Source organism: Helianthus annuus, chromosome 15 (genome assembly GCF_002127325.2).
Source record: "Helianthus annuus cultivar XRQ/B chromosome 15, HanXRQr2.0-SUNRISE, whole genome shotgun sequence".
Lineage (NCBI taxonomy): Eukaryota > Viridiplantae > Streptophyta > Magnoliopsida > Asterales > Asteraceae > Helianthus > Helianthus annuus.
The window spans coordinates 131,884,979-131,908,050 of record NC_035447.2 but is presented as its reverse complement, the minus strand read 5'-3'; the positions used below and the strand labels follow the sequence as shown (position 1 = coordinate 131,908,050).

The window sequence follows — 23,072 nt, the reverse complement described above, 5'->3', positions numbered from 1 at the left end:
ACCGGAATTATTGGTGTAAACCATATGTTTTTTGTAAACGTTAAACTCTCATAAGTAGAGTTTTTTTATTACTTTAAATAAGAGTTTTATGTTAGTTGATTAGAGTTTTATGTCTCTAATTAAGTCTCTTTTTAAAGTAGACTATTCATCCACCCATGGATTGATATGAACAAATAAGTCTTATAATGATTTTTGTAATCATTTGTCTTGTAACATGTGTGTTAGAAACGTTCATGAAACGCGTTAGTTTGAAGCAATTTTTTAATTGTTTAGTTTCTAACGGTGTATTAGAAATGACTTATTTATTTGAACCATATATGTGTTTTAGCAAGTCGAATTAACATTTTGTGGAAATGTTAAGTGCGCGTTAGAATTTCTTTCATTTTAATATGATTGTTGAAAATGGTTAAAATACAAATGCTTTGAAATGTTTTATGTTGACATTTTATATAAGCAATTTGTTATAGCATTGTTTTAATGCTTTGTATGATTTAGAAATAAAATGTCATACATCAAAGTTAATGGTTGATTGGCTTCAAGGAATTAAATCACCATAAAGTGATGGTGTGGTAGTTATATGAATTTAATGAAATTAAAATCATTTACTAGACTCTTCATATGGAAGATAAACTCTTAAGGAGAGTTTCAAGTCAATTTATTAGTTTTTATTAGAGTTTATTTCTCTAATAAAATCTCTAATAAAGTGAGACTTTTACTAGAGTTTTAATGATGACATTTGATGAGTTTTATTAGAGTTTAAATATATAATTATTGAGACTCTTAACTCTTCATATGTGAAACTCTTGAGTAGAGTTTTAATGGTGACATTTGATGAGTTTTATTAGAGTTTAAATATATAATTATTGAGACTCCTGACTCTTCATATGTGAAACTCTAGGTAGAGTTTTAATGGTGACATTTGATGAGTTTTATTAGAGTTTAAATATATAATTATTGAGACTCTTAACTCTTCATATGTGAAACTCTTGAGTAGAGTTTTAATGATAACATTTGATGAGTTTTATTAGAGTTTAAGTCTATAATTATTGAGACTCTTAACTCTTCATATGGTGAAACTCTTGAGTAGAGTTTTAGTGATGAAATTTGATGCTTTAATTTGGTCATGTTATATATATAATGACTTAAAGTTTTCTAACATGTGTGTTAGAAAATGTGTATCACGAATACGAGGTTAGAGATTGTTCATAATGGACATAAATGTTTTATGTAAACATTTAATTGCCTATGTGTGCATTAAAACTGATGAGAAACAGTTTATTTTATAAACTATATCTTTGGAAAACGTTTTATGTAAACGTTCGATTCTATAATGTGCTTGTTATAACATTTTTTTTAACATGTGTGTTAAAAAAATGTTAATGGTGAAAACAACTTGGTGTTGTTGTGAACAAATTTAATTGTTCAAGTTTACTACTTAAATGTAGTATTTGTAACAACTTGGTGTTGTTTTAAGCATAATTGTCCAAGTTTAAAGTTTCAAGATGAAATGGGAAACTTGTCCTTACAAATGCATGGAGTCTTATTGAGGGAGTACCTCAAGACACGCCATGGGACAATATTGTTGAGAAGATTTCGGTCAGATTATAAAGTGTTGAAGATAAAAGCACTTTGCTATTTGATGTCTACATATTGTCTATGCTTCCGTTTAAATTTCAAAAGTGATTGGCACTTATGATTTAGTTTCCAATGTATTAATTTTATTGTTTTGTGTTCAATATCTTCGGATAACACATGCAATTTTTTACAAAGAAATAAATCACTAATGGTTGTGACGTATAAATTATTTTTGTGGAAAGTAATTATATCGTCGGTTATACATTGTTTAAAAGAATATGATTTTAAACGGATAGCACATGAAAAATACTTGGACATAAACAACTTGAGAGTTGTTACATTGACTAAAAGTCAAAGATGAAACATCAAATGTATAACCACATCATGAATGAGTAATGAAAGAACGTAGTGAGTGTATTGAGATGAAATACACTAACGACATTCATGTCGCATACTTCATTAAAAGTCATTGAAAAATTCACAAGTGTGAATTCTAACATATGAAAGTAAAAGTACTATATGTTATTGTATACTTTTAATAAATCTTGCGAGATTTATAAGTAGATGCGTCTACCACTTGATTATTGTTAGATCTATATGGAGATTTTACATTCATTAGGAGAGCATCCTAAATATACATATCTCCTAATGAATAACAATAGATGTGTGCAAATCACTTATGGCAAAATTATGAATGCCATGTTGTTGAGTGTCGATCTAGTTAACTCTATCTCACACATAATAGTGATTGTAGACAAGAAACATTCATCTTGTTGGTGATGAATGTGTTCAACAAGTGACTTGGATTAAGACTTATGTTTAAGTACTTACGAGTCAATGGTAGATTGTTGGAGATCAAAGGTAATCAAGTTATGTTCCTTAAATGAATGATGAAATTTAGCTTTGTGCTATATACAATAATTTGTGAGACCTTCCTAAATATTGATGTTTTAGGATTATGAATAAGTCTCATTATTTTGTCTTAACAAGGGATGAATGTTGCAAAGTGATATTATGATATCCTTAGGGCTGTGAAGAATCAGAATGATGCATCTTCTGTTCACATGCTAAAGTATTGTAGTCTAAAGCATGCTAGACTAGTACTTGGTTAATTATGGGTCTTGACGGAGACTAATTAACTCTAAACATTCAAATGTGTATGAACACAAAAAGAATTTGTGTATGGACAAAGTTGAGAGAGAATTTTCATTCATTATAAGGAAATGACATGTAACTTTTAAAAGTTTGTTCGAAAAGCTAATGAGGAGAACTCATTGTCTAAGCTTATTCTAGATGTTAAATTAGAATTATTCTAAGTTGGTGACAAACTTATGACAATGGCATGTGTTGCTTTGGTCAGCTCGGAAGCTTGTGTAAGCTAATGCAATATGAGTTGAATTCACTGATACAATAAGGTTGGTCTTGTTCAATCATATGTGTATAAATGTCGCCATAAGTGGTGTTACGGAAATGTTTATCAAATGGCAAGAAATGTGGGGGAGGAACCATTTAAGAAACAACCCTATAAGGGTATGTAGAAATGGTTCTCATTAACACATCTAAATGTTATCCAATAACACTTAAATGTGGGGGGTGTCTTGCATTTGTTTTTAGCAATAAGGATTTTGTAATCCAATCTAACATTGCAAATAGACGACTAAGTGGAGGACACAAAGGTCGTAGTGTATAATGGAGATGTGTTTGCCTTAAATGATACACGTATCTTACGAAGACATATGTTATAACCAGATTCAGATGGCCACTGAGGTTATAGTCTTAGAAGTTGACAATAGGCAAAATTAACTTATGAGTTAAGAACACATCATGACAACTGATCTCAAATACGCAAAGTTATTTGCTAATGTTATGGATCCAACAACCTGAGGGTTTATTAGAGATCAAGTTGTGGAATGGGACTGAAGCCCTTAAAAAATGAAGTTCATATGATGGAAACCTAACTCAGTAGACTGGAGATCCCAAGAATTGAGTTCAATAGGAAAACCTAATTGTATGAATAAGAGAGGTCACTGTGGGGGAATAACCCTACGCATTTAATAAGGTAGTTTATTATAAAGATTAATAAACTTCCTAGTCCATTCCTAAAAGTGACAAGTGTGAGGCTAAGCATAATATGTGGTAAATGATTTGGATAGATCACGGTAACCACAATGCTTTTAATGATCTAAGGAGAATCACCTATGTTAGAGAGAAGTGGGGTCGCTTCGAATGGAATTGAGGGCACAATTCCTAGAGCTCTCGCAGAACCAGGAAAGTGTTCCACGACCATTATTGGACACGACTATGAGGAGATGACCCGGCTAGGGAGAGTCTTGTGTGAAGTGTATTGTCGTCTACACAAATGGCAGACGAGTTCAAAGACATCGAGATCTACTCAGAGCTAGTGGGCTAAGTGCATTTCATGAGCGAAGGTTCAAAGGGTAACACCTACCTATCGTATGCAAAACTCAACTGTCGAGGTTCCATTGGATTTTTGTGTGTTTTGATTAATCTCCATTCATGTGGGGGATTGTTGGAAAATTAGAATAATGTGAATGGAAATTAATTTAGTGATAATTTATGGGACTCTTATGGTGACAAACTCTTGAGTAGAGTTTTTATGTCACTTGATTAGCTTTTATTAGAGTTTTTATTTCTCTAATTAAATACCTAATTAAGTGAAACTTTACTAGAGTTTTATGTCTCTAATAAATCACCATTTAAGAGAAACTTTTCATAACCCACATCTCTTGTAAAAATAGTAGGCTTTGTGCCTCATTTTGAGATAGAGAAAAATGCTAGAAAAATACAACAGAAGGGATACAAGAAATATACATGAATATATGGAGAGTTCTTGGAAAGAAGAAATACTTGGAGACCCATGTGATGGGTACTTAGAGAAATATGTTTTCTCTATACAATTTCATCACCTTTGTATCATAATTTTCCACAAGTTCTAACACTACAATTACCGGATGTAACCTTGGGCCCGTGAGCCATCTCCGGCAGTACAGACTGCTTCGGCTGTTGTAACCTGGGAGACAGACGCGTCATCTTTATTAGAGGCGTGCAATCTGTTTTAAGGGAAGCGTGTTGAACACGTGTCTCAACCAAATTCGTCAACGTTTTAGTGTGCTCTTTGTTGCAGTCAAGGAGTATTTTTCAAGACTCAAGATGATGAATACTCGAGTCTAGGATGCTATCAAGTGCGCGTGAAGGACCCACCAGAGATGCGGCTTGAATTAAGATTGGTATATATAATTTTATATTTATATTCTTTTATTTAGTTATTGCAACCAGTATTGTACCATGATATTTCCTAAGAATAACGAGAGTCTCGTTACGATATATTTTGTAATTATATTTTACAAAAGGTGAACCTATTTCCTACACTTTGTTCATCATTCTCTTGTTTATTTCATTACATCATATCAAACAGACCAGTCTAAACTAAAAATTGTTAGTTGTGTGTAAATGCAAGAGAATACTTCATGATTTGGTTGTCTTGAAAAAATGTAAATTAGCAACGAATTTAGCAAAATTTTATGGTTATATCAATCCTTGTGATTTATTAATCATTTTATTTTTCATGGTGGTGAAGGGTGCGTGATGGTCTGAGATGGTTGTGAATGGTGGTGGTCTGAGATAGTGGTGAACAATGGTGATAGTAATTAGGTGGTGTGGTGGTGGTGGTGACGGTCTAGCGTGGTGGTGGATGTTCCTGAGAGAGAGAAAGAGAAAGAGAGAGAGTTCATAGAGAGGAAGGGTAAAGTGGGTTAGAGAGAGAGTGTGGGCGTGCGATGTCTTTTTCCATATCATCATACATGTCATCATTCATGTCATCAAAAACTAACTGGGGTAAGGTCATGCGTGCGTAACGGGCATTATAGAGGCGTTAAAGAGTTTGATAATGACCCCAACACCGTCCACCGGGGCATTATAGAGGCATGAAGAGGGAGGAGCCTTTCTAGTATAACGTCAAATAAAAAGAAAAAAATTGGAAAGTAATGATTGAAAAAGCATTAAGGACGTAGCCATTACACTTTTTTTAACGGACGTTATAATACTGATGTGGCAGAAAATGTTCCTTAGGAAGTATTAACCATTATAATACTGATGTTACATATTCTTTTTGATAACATTTCAGGTTTTCTTCAATCTATTATAGCCACTTACTCAATCTGTCATAGACTTTCAACCATAACTTTATAGAACTTTAAATTAATTAACATAGAATGGTATAAAATAAAAAAGTAGTTAAAATTGTTAGAATGATACAAAATACCTTGAAAATAAGTTATAACATGTTTGTGTCACAAAACTATTTCAATCTTTACTAATCATGAGAAAATCTCTTGATAAGTTTATCATGAAAAAAAAACATATCTTTGTGAACCATCATCTACTTCATTATTAACCATCACCAGTGTTCAAGTGGTAACAACGATTATTTAAGTTTCATCTATAGTGGGTCTGGTGAGTTTTCCTCTCCAGGTCTCAAGTTCGAGTTTGGGTGATAGGAGTTTTCCATTGAGGGGTTTAAATTGGGGATCTATTATGCGAGGGGGGCTCTCTAGCGCAGACCCGGTTAAAACAACGTATGCTAAACCTCCCGACATTCACGAATAATTCACACCTTTAAAAAAAATCTACTTCATTATTAAATACTAACCAACGTCATATAAGAGTTGATAATTTCAAAAATCCTACTAAAAATGTAACTAACTCAAGTAATAAATAAACCATAAAATACTATAAAAAGATTATGGACCTTAGATCATTCGTAATGATAAATGCCCTATAAGGAGCATTTTTCGCCACATCAACATCATGTCGCCCCTTCAAAAAATGTGTTATGGTTAACTCCCCTTAATGCCCTTTCAGTTATTCTATACCAATTGTATTATACTAGAAACATCCCTCACTATTCATGCCCCTATAATGCCTAGAGGTTGTATTGAGAGCGTCATCAAGCCAGTTCACACCCCTATAACCTATAATGTCCATTACAGATAGTGTTAGGGATCGTTTGATTCATGCAAATCAAAGAAATTGAACTGGAATTGGGAAAAAAAAATACATCAAAAGTTATGTTTGGTTAACCATTGAATTAATCTTCCTATATATTAAAAACTAAACGTAATGAACAGTAATTGAAGGCTATTTTTGTAAATTTAATGCCAAATCAGTTTCAAAGGTCAACCAAATACGGTGGTCAGCTTTAGAACCCAGTTGAGAGAATCAGACAGAGATAGCGCTGAGAGACAGACAGAGAGCGATGACGAACCTTCTCGCCGGCGTTAATAACACTTGACGACCATGTTTTCATCATTGTGGTGGCGGCGAACATGGTTTTTACCGGAGAGTGACGAGGTATGTTCGATCAGTTGCTGCCACAGCTCTGACAATGACGGCGGTCAAGCGGTTAGGGTTTCGATCAACTTCCGGTAAGCCCTTTTCTATTGCATGTTCACTATTTTTTTAGATCGGTTGTCACTGAACCTTAATCCGGCGTCTAATGTTGATCTGATGAGTATGTAACGTCTGCTGAGGTTCCGGTGAACGGCCAGGAGAAGATTTCAGTGAACGGGTAAGCACACAACCCTAATTATGCGTATTGCTTCAGTGTGACGTTGATGATGTTGTGACGGTGTGGCTGTTAGGGTTTGTTTGCCCTAATAAGTCGTTCCCGAACCCTAGCTGGAGATAAGAACTGATGGTGGACCAATGAAGATTGATAAGGTAATTTTAACTGTTTATGATTGTTTGATGATGGGTTTAATATTTGAATTGGGTGAATTAAGTGTTTGATTTGTTGTTTTTATGGTAATTGGATTGTACTAATTAGGGTTTGTTTGAATGGTTTAGGTTTAGTTGGTAAGAGTGGGTCGAAATGGAAGTTATGAAGGAGTTCTTCGGTGGAAATTGATTCGGGTTGGAAAGGGTTTAAAGGGAAGTACAGGGGAGTGGGATCGGATGGGTCGCTGATGTGTGTAAAATGCAACATATAAAACACATCAATTAAGGCATAAAACTAACCCTTTTTAAGTACTAATGTTGGAAAAAGAGTGTTTTTGTCTTCCTTTTGTATTTTCAGGATGAAATGAGCTCAAAATCACAAAAGAAGCAAAAAGACCACTAATTCTACCATAAATACAAGAAAAGGGACAAAAGTAAACTGCCCGGACCCTCAACGGCACCTCCCAAGACAAAGAGAAGAGAACAGAGCCTGAACACGCCCCGTGTCCAGTGAACACGGGGGCGTGCCCAGGAAGCAGCAGAAAAGACAAACCAGTAGAAGCTTCCATTGCTCACCACGGGGCCGTGCCCAGCGGACACGGGGGCGTGTTGAAAGTACAGCAGGCGCATTAATTGTAATTCGCAATTACAATTAATGAAGAGAGAGAATGTCAGACGGGCACGGGGCCGTGTTCAGCGAACACGGGGCCGTGTCCAGCGTTCTGTTCAGCCTATAAATAGAGGAGCTTGGCTTCATTCTCTCTCATCCCTTGGCACACCACCTCTCTCACACTTCATCCACCACCCACCACCACCATAACACCATCATCCACCACCATCATCCATTGTCCATCATAGAGTGTGTGAGTCGTCTCGGGATCCAAGATTGATCGTAAGAGTTCTTGACAATCAAGGCCATGGTTGCCTAAGTCTCTTACATCACTTGGTGAAGACAAGTGTTTAGTATAATACTTTTTATTTTCAATCTTTTGCACTTTTTATTTGGTTTTGTATTAATGACTTTAATAACTAGTTACTTATGTTGAAGGTGATCTTTCCTTATCGTTTGTCCGTGGTGTCTTGGCATTATTTTACTGTCTATATAAAATAAAAGATTTTCACCATTCATATCTCCACGGTCTATATGGAGGTATGTTGGCTACCTGGTCGGGGGTTAAGGGAACGGTTTGGTAAAGGTCTTGCCCTTGTTCAGCGTTTAGAGGTCCTGCTTGGGACCTGGGTCAAATTTAGTAGGATCTCCTTCAATGCCCATAGGTATTGGATGGCGGGGATCCAAACTCTTTGACCCCCTCATAAGCTAACTACTATTAATACTATAACCCGGCTATTTAGGACTGTATCCCTGCTGACTCAGACTACTTAGCCGAGGGTAACGTCACCGCCAAAAGCGGGGCCTACCATAATTTGCATTAATAACTTAATTCATTATCTTTCAATAATCCAACCCTTTAGGATTGTATCCTTGCTGACTCAAACTACTGGGTTGAGGGTAACGTCACCTCCGAAAAAGGGGCCTACTACAATAACTAAGATAATCTCTTAAACAAGTGCAAAAGTGCGAAAATAATCAAAGGTTATACTAATACACGTGTCGGATCCAAGTGATTCATCTTGTCTATCTGTTTTTATTTTATTTTATTTTTCAGCATTTAGTTAGTTTTTATTTTTCTTGGTTTAAAAAACATTTTTCTAACTTTTTGATTTGATTAGACGTTGAGGATAAACCGGTATTAAAAGCTCTTGTGTCCTTGGACGACCTCGGTATCTTACCAACACTATACTACGTCCACGATGGGTGCACTTGCCCATATGTGTGTTTAGTGTTAGTAAATATCGTGTTTTATAAATTTAAAACTTGACTAAAAGTGTAAAAAGGGCTTAAAAATATATCTAAATTATATACACACCGACACACATCAAGTTTTTGGCGCCGCTGCCGGGGACACAAGGATTTTAAGAAAGTTAGGAATCAACGGCCTAATCATCTTTTTATTTTTCTTTAATTTTTTAGGATTTTTTTTTAGATTTTTCAGCTTCTGCAGAGCTCAGCACGGGGCCGTGCCTGGTCGGACACGGGCCGTGCTCAGCAACGTCACTGGCAGTTTTTGTTTTTCAAGATTACAGGAGGCTGACCACGGGGCCGTGTCGGTGCAACACGGGGTCGTGTCCAACTTCCAGTAACTGGGATCTGAAAAACAACCACTGTATCTCCGACCACGGGGCCGTGTTCGCTCGACACGGGGCCGTGGTGAACCTTCTGACCAACATTCTTTTCTGTTTTTATTGCAGGACTTGGAACCCGACGCCAACCTCGCGTAGTGTATGAGCTCCAGTTCCAATAAAGACATAAAGGAACCATTAGAAGAACCCGAACGCTTTCTCAGAAAAAGGTTAAAAGCCAAAAACCAAGAGAAAGTTTCGGGTGACCCACCCCCAATGGCGGACCAACGTACCCTCATGGATTACTTACGGCCCACCGTAGGTAATCTCGGCGCCGCTATCAATGCCCCGAATGTCGAAGCTAATAACTTCGAACTTCGACCGCACTTGATACAAATGCTCCAAAACTCCGCAACCTTTCACGGGCTCGCGGACGAGGATCCCCATCTACATATAACTAATTTCTTAGAAATATGTGATACATTTCGGATCAATGGAGCATCAAACGACGCCATCCGCCTTCGTATGTTTCCATTCTCACTAAAAGACCGAGCGAAAGCTTGGCTTAACACCCTCCCAGCTGGATCGGTAAACACCTGGGATGAACTAGCCCAAAAATTTCTATATAAGTATTTCCCTCCTTCTAAAACTGCTAAATTAATGGCTGAAATTAACACATACTCACAAGAGGACGGGGAATCCTTATATGAAACTTGGGAAAGGTTCAAGGAGCTACTACGCAAGTGTCCCCATCACGGCCTCGCGATATGGCAACAAGTATCCACTTTCTACAATGGATTGTTGCCACATACTAGACAGACACTTGATTCTAGCTCCGGGGGACTTTTAGGTAATCGACGCCCACACGAAATATATAATCAGATTGAGGAAATTGCTCAAACCAATTTTCAGTGGCACACCCCCCGGGGAAATAAAACTATTGCCCCGGGCGCCCATAAGGTAGACGAAAACACCTCTTTACAAGCCCAAATCGAGGCCCTTTCTTCAAAAATAAAAAAATTAGAAATGACAAAAACAGTCTCGGTCATGGCTTGTGAGGGGTGTGGTGGGTCACATGAAAATTGGAGTTGCATGAAAGAAACGGACAATCAACAAGAAATGGTAAACTACATTGATAATAGACCTAGGCCGTCGGGTCCTCCAACGGGGACCTACAACCAAGGATGGCGAAACCACCCAAACCTTGGTTGGAGGGAGCCCGGCAATAGTAGTAACCAACAACCACAACGAACAAACTTTCAGCAATCAAGAAATGAGTCACAAAATTTCACTCAACAACAAAGTGGGAGAGAAAGGCTCGAAGATACTATATCTCGCCTCGTCTCTGACACTGACAAGAAAAATTCGGAAAGATTCCTACAATTAGAATCAAACTTTAGGAATCAACAAGCTAGCATTCAAAATATAGAAAAACAAATAAATCAACTAGCTCAAAATTTTTCCGAAAGACCACAAGGCGCGTTACCTAGCAATACCGAAACCAACCCGAAGGCACAAGTTCACCTCATCACGCTACGAAACCGAACCGTAGGGCCTGCAGAAATACCTCCAACCACGGAAGAATCAACGCCAACACATCTGCAGGAGAAGGACCCTCCCCCATCAACAGAGCCTACCAAGGCTCCTCGAGTCCCGTACCCCGGTAGGTTAATTCGTCAAAAAACCAACGAGCAATTCGCAAAATTCGAAAGTTTGCTAAAACAATTGCATGTCAATATTCCTTTTATCGAAGTCCTAACCCAAATGCCCAAATACTCTAAATTTATGAGGGACTTCCTTACACATAAAAAGAAAATTGAGAATTTGCAATTAGTTAATTTAGGCGAAGAATGCTCTGCCCTCGTACTCAATAAACTACCCCAAAAGAAGATCGATCCCGGAAGCTTCACGATTCCGTGCTCAATAGGGGAATCTCCCGTTCGCAATGCCTTGGCCGACTTAGGGGCAAGCATTAACCTCATGCCCTCTTCAATGTTCAAAAGGCTTGGCTTGGGAACCACAAGCCCCACAAAAATAAGCATACAACTCGCGGATCGATCGGTCAAGTTCCCGCAAGGTGTCATCGAGAATGTCTTGGTAAGGGTAAGCCGGTTTGTTTATCCTGTTGACTTTGTCATACTCGACATGGAGGAAGACAACGAGGTCCCCCTTATTCTAGGGAGGCCTTTCCTTGCCACCGCACAAGCAGTAGTGGACATGAATGAAGGGACACTAACGTTGAGGTATGGGGACGATGAGGTAAAATTCGGAGTTGGGAAAAGAATAGAGGATGACGACCCGGTCCACTACATGAAGGTTATCGACTCAAGCTTGGATGCCGCTCTCCGACGGTGTAACTTGGGAGGCAAGGCACCCCAATCAAATGACGTGTGACCGGGAATTGGGTCTAGCCAAGGACCCTTATAAACGTGGCGCACCACGGAGGCATTCCGCGGATCTATCCTTAGTTTAAGTTTAATCTTTTAGTTTTTGCAGAATAAAACACACTCATGGTGGTAATGGATGAAAAAGGGAACGAGAAAAAATGGAACCATGCAGAAGAACAGAACAAACCGACAAAAATCTCCATAACAGAAGGGTCCACACGGGCCGTGCCCAACCAACACGGCCCCGTGCTGAGCCCCCTGCAGGAAATCACCCAGTTCAGGTAAATGGACACGGGCCGTGTTCAGCGAACACGCCCCCGTGTCCATGCTTCTGTCTCAATTCTATAATTTTTGTTACTGGCACTTGACCACGGGGCCGTGCCCGGTCAACACGGGGCCGTGTCCAGAGTGCCAGTAACACAAATCTTTGTTTTTAAACACACTTTTACATATTCTAATCAACCAAAAACTCTATTTTTGGACACATTGAGGACAATGTGTAATTTAAGTGTGGGGGGGATGCTAAAACCTTGGAATTTTGCAAAATCCTAAAACAAGCCTTACACAAAACTCTATTGGAACCGCTAAACACCCCAAATTTTTTCAAAAACTTTTTCATTTTTTTTATTTACTTGTCTTAGTTTAAGTTGGGAATAACAAGTTATAAAAGGGTTATATTTTTACAAACTTACAACCGATAGCGTCGTGATAAAAAGAACTAACATAAGAAAATTATGAAACGGTATAACAAGTCTAGCTAAAATTCGATTATATATGCTTGGTCACATTAAAAACCCATTCCCACAAAAAGTGAGTTTTGAGCCTTTATTGAGCATAAAAATACACATACTTAGATTAAATGCTCATTTTTCGTTTCTTGTGTGAATAGCCGCTCGGTCTTTACAAATCTAGAACTTGCCACGACGATACATTCCCGGTCCTTACCAACTTAAACCCAAGTAAGTAAATGATGGAGGCATTAGGACTAACTATTTTTCTTTCAAAACCATTATTTTTCATTTTTTTTACCTACCCAAAATCCCCCTAGAAAACCCCTTTGAGCCTAAACCTTTCATTTCATTACCCCCAAAACAATTTTCTACCCACCAAAAACCTTTTTCATTTTCTTTCACCTTTATTTTAGTGACAAACTCGGTTTTTCATAAACATACCCTTTACGTGACGAAAGAAAAAAAAAAAAAAATATGATGAAGTCAAAAACAAACATAAGCTACAAAAAGCTTGTTTGGAGAAATACTTCAAAAATAAATGTCACCAAAAATAAGGTATTTTACGAAAACCGACACTTGTTACGATTTTCGCCCTTTTTACTAACCACTAACCAACCACCCACCTTTAAACCCAAGCCTTCACCCCAAAAGACCTCTTGATATTTACAAAGGTAAAAAGTTAAAAAGGAGGAGGATTGATCGCTTGGCAAGCATATGGAAAATGTAAATCCGTGCCGCTCTCGAGCGATTCACTTAGATATACACCTTCGGCCGAGTGATTGAGTGATCTCCCGTGAGGTATGTGAACTTGTATATAAATGGAATTTTAATAAGGCATGCTATGCCAAATTAAGTAATTTATCTTATGTAAAGTTCAAAATAAACCATGACGAATAAGATTGTAAATAAAATAAAAATAGAACCTATACAAACCTTGGATTCCCGACACTCTAGGACAAGTTAAAAAAAAAAAAAAAAAAAAAAAAAAAAAAAAAAAAAAAACTTCTCTTCTACCTATTCCATTTGGGAGTGTAAGCCACATTAAAAAGAGTTTTGCTTGAGGACAAGCAAAAGTTCAAGTGTGGGGTATTTGATGTGTGTAAAATGCAACATATAAAACACATCAATTAAGGCATAAAACTAACCCTTTTTAAGTACTAATGTTGGAAAAAGAGTGTTTTTGTCTTCCTTTTGTATTTTCAGGATGAAATGAGCTCAAAATCACAAAAGAAGCAAAAAGACCACTAATTCTACCATAAATACAAGAAAAGGGACAAAAGTAAACTGCCCGGACCCTCAACGGCACCTCCCAAGACAAAGAGAAGAGAACAGAGCCTGAACACGCCCCGTGTCCAGTGAACACGGGGGCGTGCCCAGGAAGCAGCAGAAAAGACAAACCAGTAGAAGCTTCCATTGCTCACCACGGGGCCGTGCCCAGCGGACACGGGGGCGTGTTGAAAGTACAGCAGGCGCATTAATTGTAATTCGCAATTACAATTAATGAAGAGAGAGAATGTCAGACGGGCACGGGGCCGTGTTCAGCGAACACGGGGCCGTGTCCAGCGTTCTGTTCAGCCTATAAATAGAGGAGCTTGGCTTCATTCTCTCTCATCCCTTGGCACACCACCTCTCTCACACTTCATCCACCACCCACCACCACCATAACACCATCATCCACCACCATCATCCATTGTCCATCATAGAGTGTGTGAGTCGTCTCGGGATCCAAGATTGATCGTAAGAGTTCTTGACAATCAAGGCCATGGTTGCCTAAGTCTCTTACATCACTTGGTGAAGACAAGTGTTTAGTATAATACTTTTTATTTTCAATCTTTTGCACTTTTTATTTGGTTTTGTATTAATGACTTTAATAACTAGTTACTTATGTTGAAGGTGATCTTTCCTTATCGTTTGTCCGTGGTGTCTTGGCATTATTTTACTGTCTATATAAAATAAAAGATTTTCACCATTCATATCTCCACGGTCTATATGGAGGTATGTTGGCTACCTGGTCGGGGGTTAAGGGAACGGTTTGGTAAAGGTCTTGCCCTTGTTCAGCGTTTAGAGGTCCTGCTTGGGACCTGGGTCAAATTTAGTAGGATCTCCTTCAATGCCCATAGGTATTGGATGGCGGGGATCCAAACTCTTTGACCCCCTCATAAGCTAACTACTATTAATACTATAACCCGGCTATTTAGGACTGTATCCCTGCTGACTCAGACTACTTAGCCGAGGGTAACGTCACCGCCAAAAGCGGGGCCTACCATAATTTGCATTAATAACTTAATTCATTATCTTTCAATAATCCAACCCTTTAGGATTGTATCCTTGCTGACTCAAACTACTGGGTTGAGGGTAACGTCACCTCCGAAAAAGGGGCCTACTACAATAACTAAGATAATCTCTTAAACAAGTGCAAAAGTGCGAAAATAATCAAAGGTTATACTAATACACGTGTCGGATCCAAGTGATTCATCTTGTCTATCTGTTTTTATTTTATTTTATTTTTCAGCATTTAGTTAGTTTTTATTTTTCTTAGTTTAAAAAACATTTTTCTAACTTTTTGATTTGATTAGACGTTGAGGATAAACCGGTATTAAAAGCTCTTGTGTCCTTGGACGACCTCGGTATCTTACCAACACTATACTACGTCCACGATGGGTGCACTTGCCCATATGTGTGTTTAGTGTTAGTAAATATCGTGTTTTATAAATTTAAAACTTGACTAAAAGTGTAAAAAGGGCTTAAAAATATATCTAAATTATATACACACCGACACACATCAGTCGCATTCGAGATAAAATCTCCCGTGCAGAAGAGGCAACAGGTTGAATGGGAAGTTGCATGTTCTATGTATATGGCATTGATTTGATCTTTGAATCAATGATGATTTGCAGTTGTTCTCATTTTTTTGTTGTTAAAAAGGAATTTTACATTCTATTTTTGATATGTTTGTAGCCACCAAGAATAATATATGCTTTGAAGATTCTGAGCTTCAACAGCTAATGCAGGAATGAACATGTATGTACTGCTTTAATGTTTTTTTAGTTCTCAACTTTGTTAGAGGTGAAGTGGAATTTATAAGACGCAAGTGGTGCCGGTTCGAGGACGGCACCCACTTTTTTACTTCTTTTTGTTTTTTCTACTTCCCTGATACACGACAGAGAAAGATAAGGATATCAAGATCACTGCTTTCTGTTGTCTGCCTTCTTTCAATACTAGAAAAGCCCCAAACTACTCTATATATTTGTTGCATTTTCCCGAGTTATTGATTTTGCTTATTAATTACAAGATATCACCCATACCGATCCGCTACATTTGGTTTTCGCCCGCATTTTAGGTAGGTTTTTATTTCTGGCAATTGTGGGACACATGTTTTTGGGTATATATTCCTCTTCTAAACTTGCCACATATATTCAACCTATGTGCTAGCTACCATTGTTCATGGAATAACGCCGATAATTTGGACAAGAAAGGGGGTTACGGACAGAGGAGAAAAGGTGAAAAGAAGAGTAAGAGCGATTGAGGAAGTTGAACACAAATGTTTTTTCGCCTCTCAAGCACCTGTAGGTATTTGTTTTGTTTTTACCTTTGCAGTTTTTATGAGTTGGGAGCTGAATTAATTATAGGAAGTGTTTTCTTCGTGCTGGATATGTGCTACGTGAGTTTGTAATGGTTTCCAAGAGGCATGATCTTTTTAATCGAATTTCCATGTCAGAGTTTGTCCAAGTCATATTTTGGTTTATTATACGTTTGGAGGCTCTTTACCCGGTCATAGCTAGATGATTCCTTAAATCTTTACCAAATGGTGGGGGAAAAACCAAGTGAAGCCTATAAATATTCACTGTAAGTATTTTAGAGGTGTTTATGATTTTTGAGTCCTGGTCCTATTATAAATAGTTTAGTTCAGTGTGCTTTTTTTAAGCTTATGAAGTTTTTTTTAAAGCTTATAAAATGGTGTTACATGTCTATATTCATAATCATTGTAAAAGCTTATAGTATGTTACATAAATAGTCCAAATGAAATAATGTTATTATCTTCTATTAATATATTTGCTCCTAAAACATTGCTTAAAATTGTTGTTTTGTTAACCCAAGTACCCAGAGTAACAAATAAATAAGTCAGCTTAACTACGTTTGGTTGACTTGAAATTTTTGCTGATGGTCCCACTTTTCTTAGAAATTAGCTTCATAGAATCTAAATATTATAATCACATGAGTAGTTTCAATCTCTTTTCTTTTTAACTATTTCCTACTTTTGCTGGTTTGAAATGTTAGGAAGCCCAAAGTCTACATTTAACTTCAAGTTCACCATAGTTAAAGGCCTTTAGGGTTTTAAGTTAAAGACAATAATTTGGCTGTTTTGTTCTATTGAATATTGTTATATTTTAAAGGCGAACAGTTTAAACTTAAAATCAAATGGTTAAGTTTGTAGATGGACCATGGTCAAGTTACATTAAGTGTAGAATAGTGGAGTTTGAGGTCTTTGAATGACTTGGTCAATGACATGTAGTATGAACTCATATAAATTAGTTTCAACACTTCGTTTATTTGGGTTGATGTTGTTCTTGATTAATTGATTGTTTCAATTCTCTATGCTTGAAGGCACATAAATTTTAAAATCTTATTTACAAAATATTTTAATAAATCACATTATTAAATGCAGGTCCTGAAACTATGGTGTTGAAGAAAGGACGACGTGATGACACAACTAATTAACTAAAGCACCGACAACGCTGTCGAAGAAAGGAAGCTGCATCCAAGATCCGCTTATTGTTTAATGTAAAAGACTTGATATGTAAACACAAAAACTACTTAACTGGACCATGGGGAAAGTCCTTTTGATAACAAGTTTCTAATGTTCCGCCGCTGTAAGGAAAACACAAACGTCTCTCGCGCAACGCGCGACATCGAAAACACACTAGTTGGAATTGAAAACTTTTCAATCCACCAATGGAATTTAACTTTCCTTCACTAGGGTGGAGGATTTTAAATATTCCAACACAATGTTAAAACATTACCAAAAAGCCATCTATCGCTCTTGTTTCCTCTCCATTGTTGCCATCTTTGATGGATTCAAAAAATAATTTATCACATAAACCAAAATAAACAAGTATTGACACCAACAAATTCTTATATTAACTAAAGGCTACAAATTCATCCTGATACTATACTATGATAACAACAACTAATTTCTTCCACAACAACAACATTACAACAACAACAACCATACTCAGTATAATCCCACCTATAGCGAAAATATTGATAGGGTCTGGGAGGGTAGGATATAGGCACGCCTTACCTCTATCCCAGGGGGGATAGAGAGGCTACTTCCAGTGAGACCCCCAGCTCCAAAAACCATAACCAAGACATAAGCTTCTAAAAAAACATATATAAGCACGCCACTAATACAAAAGATAGAGATAAAAATAATAATTAACACATAAATAAGTAAGTGCTTGTTAGTAAAACGACGACACCGAGAATAGGTGCAAACCTATATATATATATATATATATATATATATATATATATATATATATATATATATATATATATATAGAGAGAGAGAGAGAGAGTAGGAGTTGGGTAGAAAGTGGGTTTTTCCTAAAAGTCTAGGAAGCAATCAGAATGCGACATGTGGCATTGAAGATTTTTAACTAGAAGGGCAATTGTGTACTTTCACATTCTATTTTTATTTTTGGAATTTATCTTCATTAACTAACTATCCATGTCCATATTTTATAACCGTTTTTCCTCATGATTTTCTGAATAATTTGTTTTCGAAATCTAAACCAATCGCATATTCCATTGTTCAGAAGATTACTGGAAATTATCAGCATGTTCTTGGTGCTGTGTTTTAACACTTTACAGGGCTAAAGTCAATTTTTTTTATAGATTATAAAAGTGGTTTTGTAATTGGCAGATTACTGTTTTGTAATCTGCTTGCTGTTAAAACACAGCGTCAAGAAATCCTCCAGCATTACCAGCATTGATGGTAAAACACAGCGTATGAATCTGCTTGTTGTTAAAACACAACTGCACGAATCTGAATGCTAAAACACAACTGTATGAATCTGCTTGTTGTTAAAACACAACTACATGAATCTGAATGCTAAAACACAACTGTATGAATCTGCTTGCTGTTAAAACACAACTGTATGAATCTGAATGCTAAAACACAACTGTATGAATCTGCTTGCTGGTAAACACAACTGTATGAATCTGCTTGCTGTTAAAACACAACTGTATGAATCTGAATGCTAAAACACAACTGTATGAATCTGCTTGCTGTTAAAACACAACTGTATGAATCTGAATGCTAAAACACAACTGTAGGGGGGGTTATTGCACGGACCTCCCAGCCGCTGGAGTGATCCCACTCCACAAGCTAGTACCGTCCCAATACTGCCTGGCGGTGAATACCCTTGGCCCTGAGTTGATTCCGTTTCCTCTGGGAAGAGGTGTGTGGCTTGTGACCATCACTGGAGTCGAACCCGGGTCTCTTGGAAGAGAAAGGGTGGGACTGGCCAACTGGGCTACCCCAGTTGGTAAGCTAAAACACAACTGTATGAATCTGCTTGCTGCTAAAACACAACTGTATTAATTTGCTTTCTGTTAAAACACATCGTCAAGAAAACGGAGATGATATGAACAGTATTTGAATAGTGATGATGAATCAGAGATGGTGGAGATGGAGAAGTGTTTTAATTTGATCCGGTGCTCTCCATCCTTTCTAAAGTTATCTTCTTCCATGATTGTAGTTAATTTTGGTAGGGATTGGGGTTTCGAAGATGGGTTTGGAGAGAGAGAGAGGGAAAATCGCGTGAAATTAGGGACTGGGTTTGACTGACGGTTATCTAGTTGATTTAAAACACGATATATTGACAAAATTGCCCCTAGTCTTTTAAAACAATGAATTATATAAACTAAAAAATTACAAGATTGCCATTGACTTCATCTTAACCATTAAACACACCCATTGGATGGCCTAGATCGCTTCCTAGACTTTCTAGGAAAAACACACTTTTCGCAGGATCCCTACTCTCTCTATATATATAGGGTAGGAGTTGGCTACAAAGCCAACTTTTCCTACAAAGTGTAGGAAGTCATGTTCATGTGACATGTGGCAACTAGTTAATTTAATCAAAAGGGCATGATGGTAATTGATTAAATAAGTTATTTACGAGAGAGATAATTATGGATCATTAATTGAGATTTTTATGGAAACCCTTATTTCTTACACTCACAATTGATTCAGTTACTTATACCACATTAAGGCTATAGGGTGTGGTCATGACCCTCATGACTACCATGACCCTCCATGTTAGTGCCATGTAACTAATCTTTAATCCACCATCCAAAACCACTACCCTAAGGGTATGGTCATGGCCCAAATCATTAGCCCCTTATTTATTATCTTTGTCTAAACAAAAAGGAAATGATTTGTTGAAAAATGGAAAGGAGGACCATGGTTGCCATGGTTTAATCCATGCAAACCATGGTGGATCAATCAAAGGGGTGGTGTAGCCTTCCATTCATGTTCCTAGGTGGCAAATCATTTCCCAACCATGATCCCCACACCCTATAGCCTAATAGAATTTTCCATCTCACATTCATATTATTCGAATCCGAAGTCTGAAACTTAAAACACACTAATTGTTTCTTGACGTTGTGCTTTACCAGTTTCTGAGTTCTTCACATCGTGTTATACTAGTTTTCACAATAAAACATAGTATCCTTCATGGCACATTCATCTCATCCTTCATCTTAAGTTCAAAATATGAAACATATTAATTATTTCTTGACGTTGTGTTTTATCAGTTTATTGTTTTTTCACATTGTGTTATATCAGTTTTCGCAATTAAACACACCCCTTAAACATAAACACACTAGTGTCTGAAAAACACAATATAAAACAAACCAAACATTTATAACACGTTTCTGGTTCTCTTTACCCATCATATTGTGTTTTATCAGTTTATGGTTTCTTCACATTGTGTTATATTTACATCCATGATTTTAGGATTTTTTGGTTGTTTTTTAGTATAGAAGGTGATAAGAGTGAGTGAGTGAGAGAGAGAGAGAGAGAGAGAGAGAGAGAGAAGCTTGCGAGATTGAATGAGTGGTTTATGGAATGACGGTTATTTGCCTTTTTTAAAACACGACAAATGACTTTTTTATCCTTCATCAATCAAATCATTCTTTATTTAAAATACAAATATTACTAAAATGCCACCAAGATGATCTCAACCATTAAAAACACTCATCCAATGGTCCAAATAACTTCCTACACTTTGTAGGAAAAACACACTTTGTAGAGGAACCTTACCACATATATATATATATATATATAAACTATATCACACCTCATAGAAACTGAAAAAATAAACTCATAAGACAGGGACCTAAGCTAAAAACCAGGCCAAACTCCTAAAAATCTTTAACCTTAATCCTACGTCTCCACGAAGTTCTATCCTCGACCATGTCCTCAAAGAGGTGCAAATCTAGCAAATCTTGCCTAATCCGCTCATCCCACGTCATTTTCGGTCTGCCTCTACTCCTCCTTCTAATTACCGCGAGTGTTTCAACTATTCTAACAGGGTCTGTCGTCTGCCTCCTCCTGACATGCCCAAACCATCTCAGTCTCCCCTCCCTTATCTTGTCTGAAATACTAGCAACTCCTAATCTTTCCCTAAACACCTCATTTATTATCTTGTCCAACCTAGTGTGCCCACACATCCATCTTAGCATCCTTATCTCTGCTACCTCTAGCTTTCGTGCATGAATTTTCTTGATGGCCCAACAATCTGTTCCGTATAACATAGAGAGTCTAATTGCAACCCTATAAAATTTCCCTTTTAGTTTATCAGGGAACCTTTTGTCGCACAACACCCCTATGGCTGCTCTCCACCTACACCATTCAACCTGGATACGGTGAGCTACGTCACTGTCTATCTCTCCATTGCTCTGAACAAACGATCCTAGATACTTGAACTTAGTTGCCTGTGGAACCACCTGGCCCTCAATGGTGATCTGGGTGTCGTGCTCATCGTCTGCTCCACTAAAATCACAGTAAAGGTTCCATAAACAAAAAAGGCAAAGCAACATATATAAACAGAAGTTATGTTTCAGAAACCATTGATTCGACGAAAACCATAGCTTTTTCCTTGAACCCAAAATTGATGTTCACTGAAACCCAGAGACCAAAACCTATGTTCATTGAAACCCATAAAGGATTTTTTTATTGAGTTTCCACCAAAACGTAGAAGTGAATTGAGACCCTAAAGAGCAGATCAAGCAACGATGATTAAACCCATGTCCAGTTCTATACGAATTAAGATCCCAATATGTGAATTGAGAAGCGAATCAAGAACCAAAACAAAGAATTGAGCATCGATGATGAAATTTCGGTCAAGTTCTAGGAGAATCGAGCACTCGACTAGCCATGATGAAATCAAGGTCGAGTCCGTAGAGGTGAGTTCTAGGTAGGAGAAGATGGAGCTTATTCAAAATTCTAGCAATAGACGATGATGCTTATGAAAAACCGCGAATGCATATGTTAGGGATTTTAAGAGCATTCATATTGGGTCCTTTACATTAACGTGAATTAAGATCCCAATATGTGAATTGAGAAGCGAATCAAGAACCAAAACAAAGAATTGAGCATCAATGATGAAATTTCGGTCAAGTTCTAGGAGAACTGAGCACTCGACTAGCCATGATGAAATCAAGGTCGAGTCCGGAGAGGTGAGTTCTAGGTAGGAGAAGATGGAGCTTATTCAAAATTCTAGCAATAGACGATGATGCTTATGAAAAAAACCGTGAATGAATATGTTAGGGATTTTAAGAGCATTCATATTGGGTCCTTTACATTAACGTGAGATAGTTCTCTATATTGTATAGATTTATTGTAACTGGTTGTGAGTGGAGGAGAGAGAGAAGATGTTACCGTTTATCAGACTATTTGGAGAAAACACTGTTTACCCTCTATAATTATCTAATATTTTTTAAAGTGATTGTGAGTGGAGAGAGAGAAAAGGTAAAGATAAAAGTATAAAAAATATTATTTATCTGAAAATAAGAGACAAAATATAGTGATTTTTAGTATATTATAGGGATGGAAAAACATAATACATATTGAATGCTCTGAAGGATATTTTAGAAATTCAATTTTTTTTTTTTTTTTTTTTTTTGCATTCCATCGTCATTCATAACTTTTCAAAAGAAACACAATACAAATTTTTAATAGAATTAATTTCAATTCCCTCAAATTTCATCTCCAAATGTAATTCAAATTCCTTTTAAGAAATTTACATGACCAAACAACCCCATAAAGTATCAAGATAATGAAGATTTGGATTTCAAAATTTCCGTGTTAAAAGGAAATGTTGATGTGAGTGACACTTTATAAACAATATGGACTTATTAACGTTCGTGTTCATGAATTGATGAATCAAAG

At 37.0% G+C, this 23,072-nt stretch overlaps 1 protein-coding gene and 1 long non-coding RNA gene across 2 annotated transcripts; one reads left to right on the top strand and one right to left on the bottom strand.

Moving 5' to 3' along the window:
* The first annotated feature begins 6,824 nt into the window (after nt 1-6,824).
* Nucleotides 6,825-7,552, top strand: LOC118487404. The gene is made up of 3 exons (XR_004881767.1): nt 6,825-7,019; nt 7,199-7,314; nt 7,441-7,552. It is a non-coding gene; the product is annotated as an uncharacterized LOC118487404 (long non-coding RNA).
* Nucleotides 7,553-21,043: 13,491 nt separating this feature from the next.
* Nucleotides 21,044-21,721, bottom strand: LOC110914222. The gene has a single exon (XM_022159029.1). It carries the CDS (start codon nt 21,719-21,721, stop codon nt 21,044-21,046), a length of 678 nt encoding a protein of 225 aa, XP_022014721.1.
* Between the last annotated feature and the right edge of the window lie 1,351 nt (nt 21,722-23,072).

Bases quoted from the DNA above. Each gene is read 5' to 3' on its own strand.
- LOC110914222 (XM_022159029.1), bottom strand. From the start codon at position 21,721: ATGTTGCTTTGCCTTTTTTGTTTATGGAACCTTTACTGTGATTTTAGT.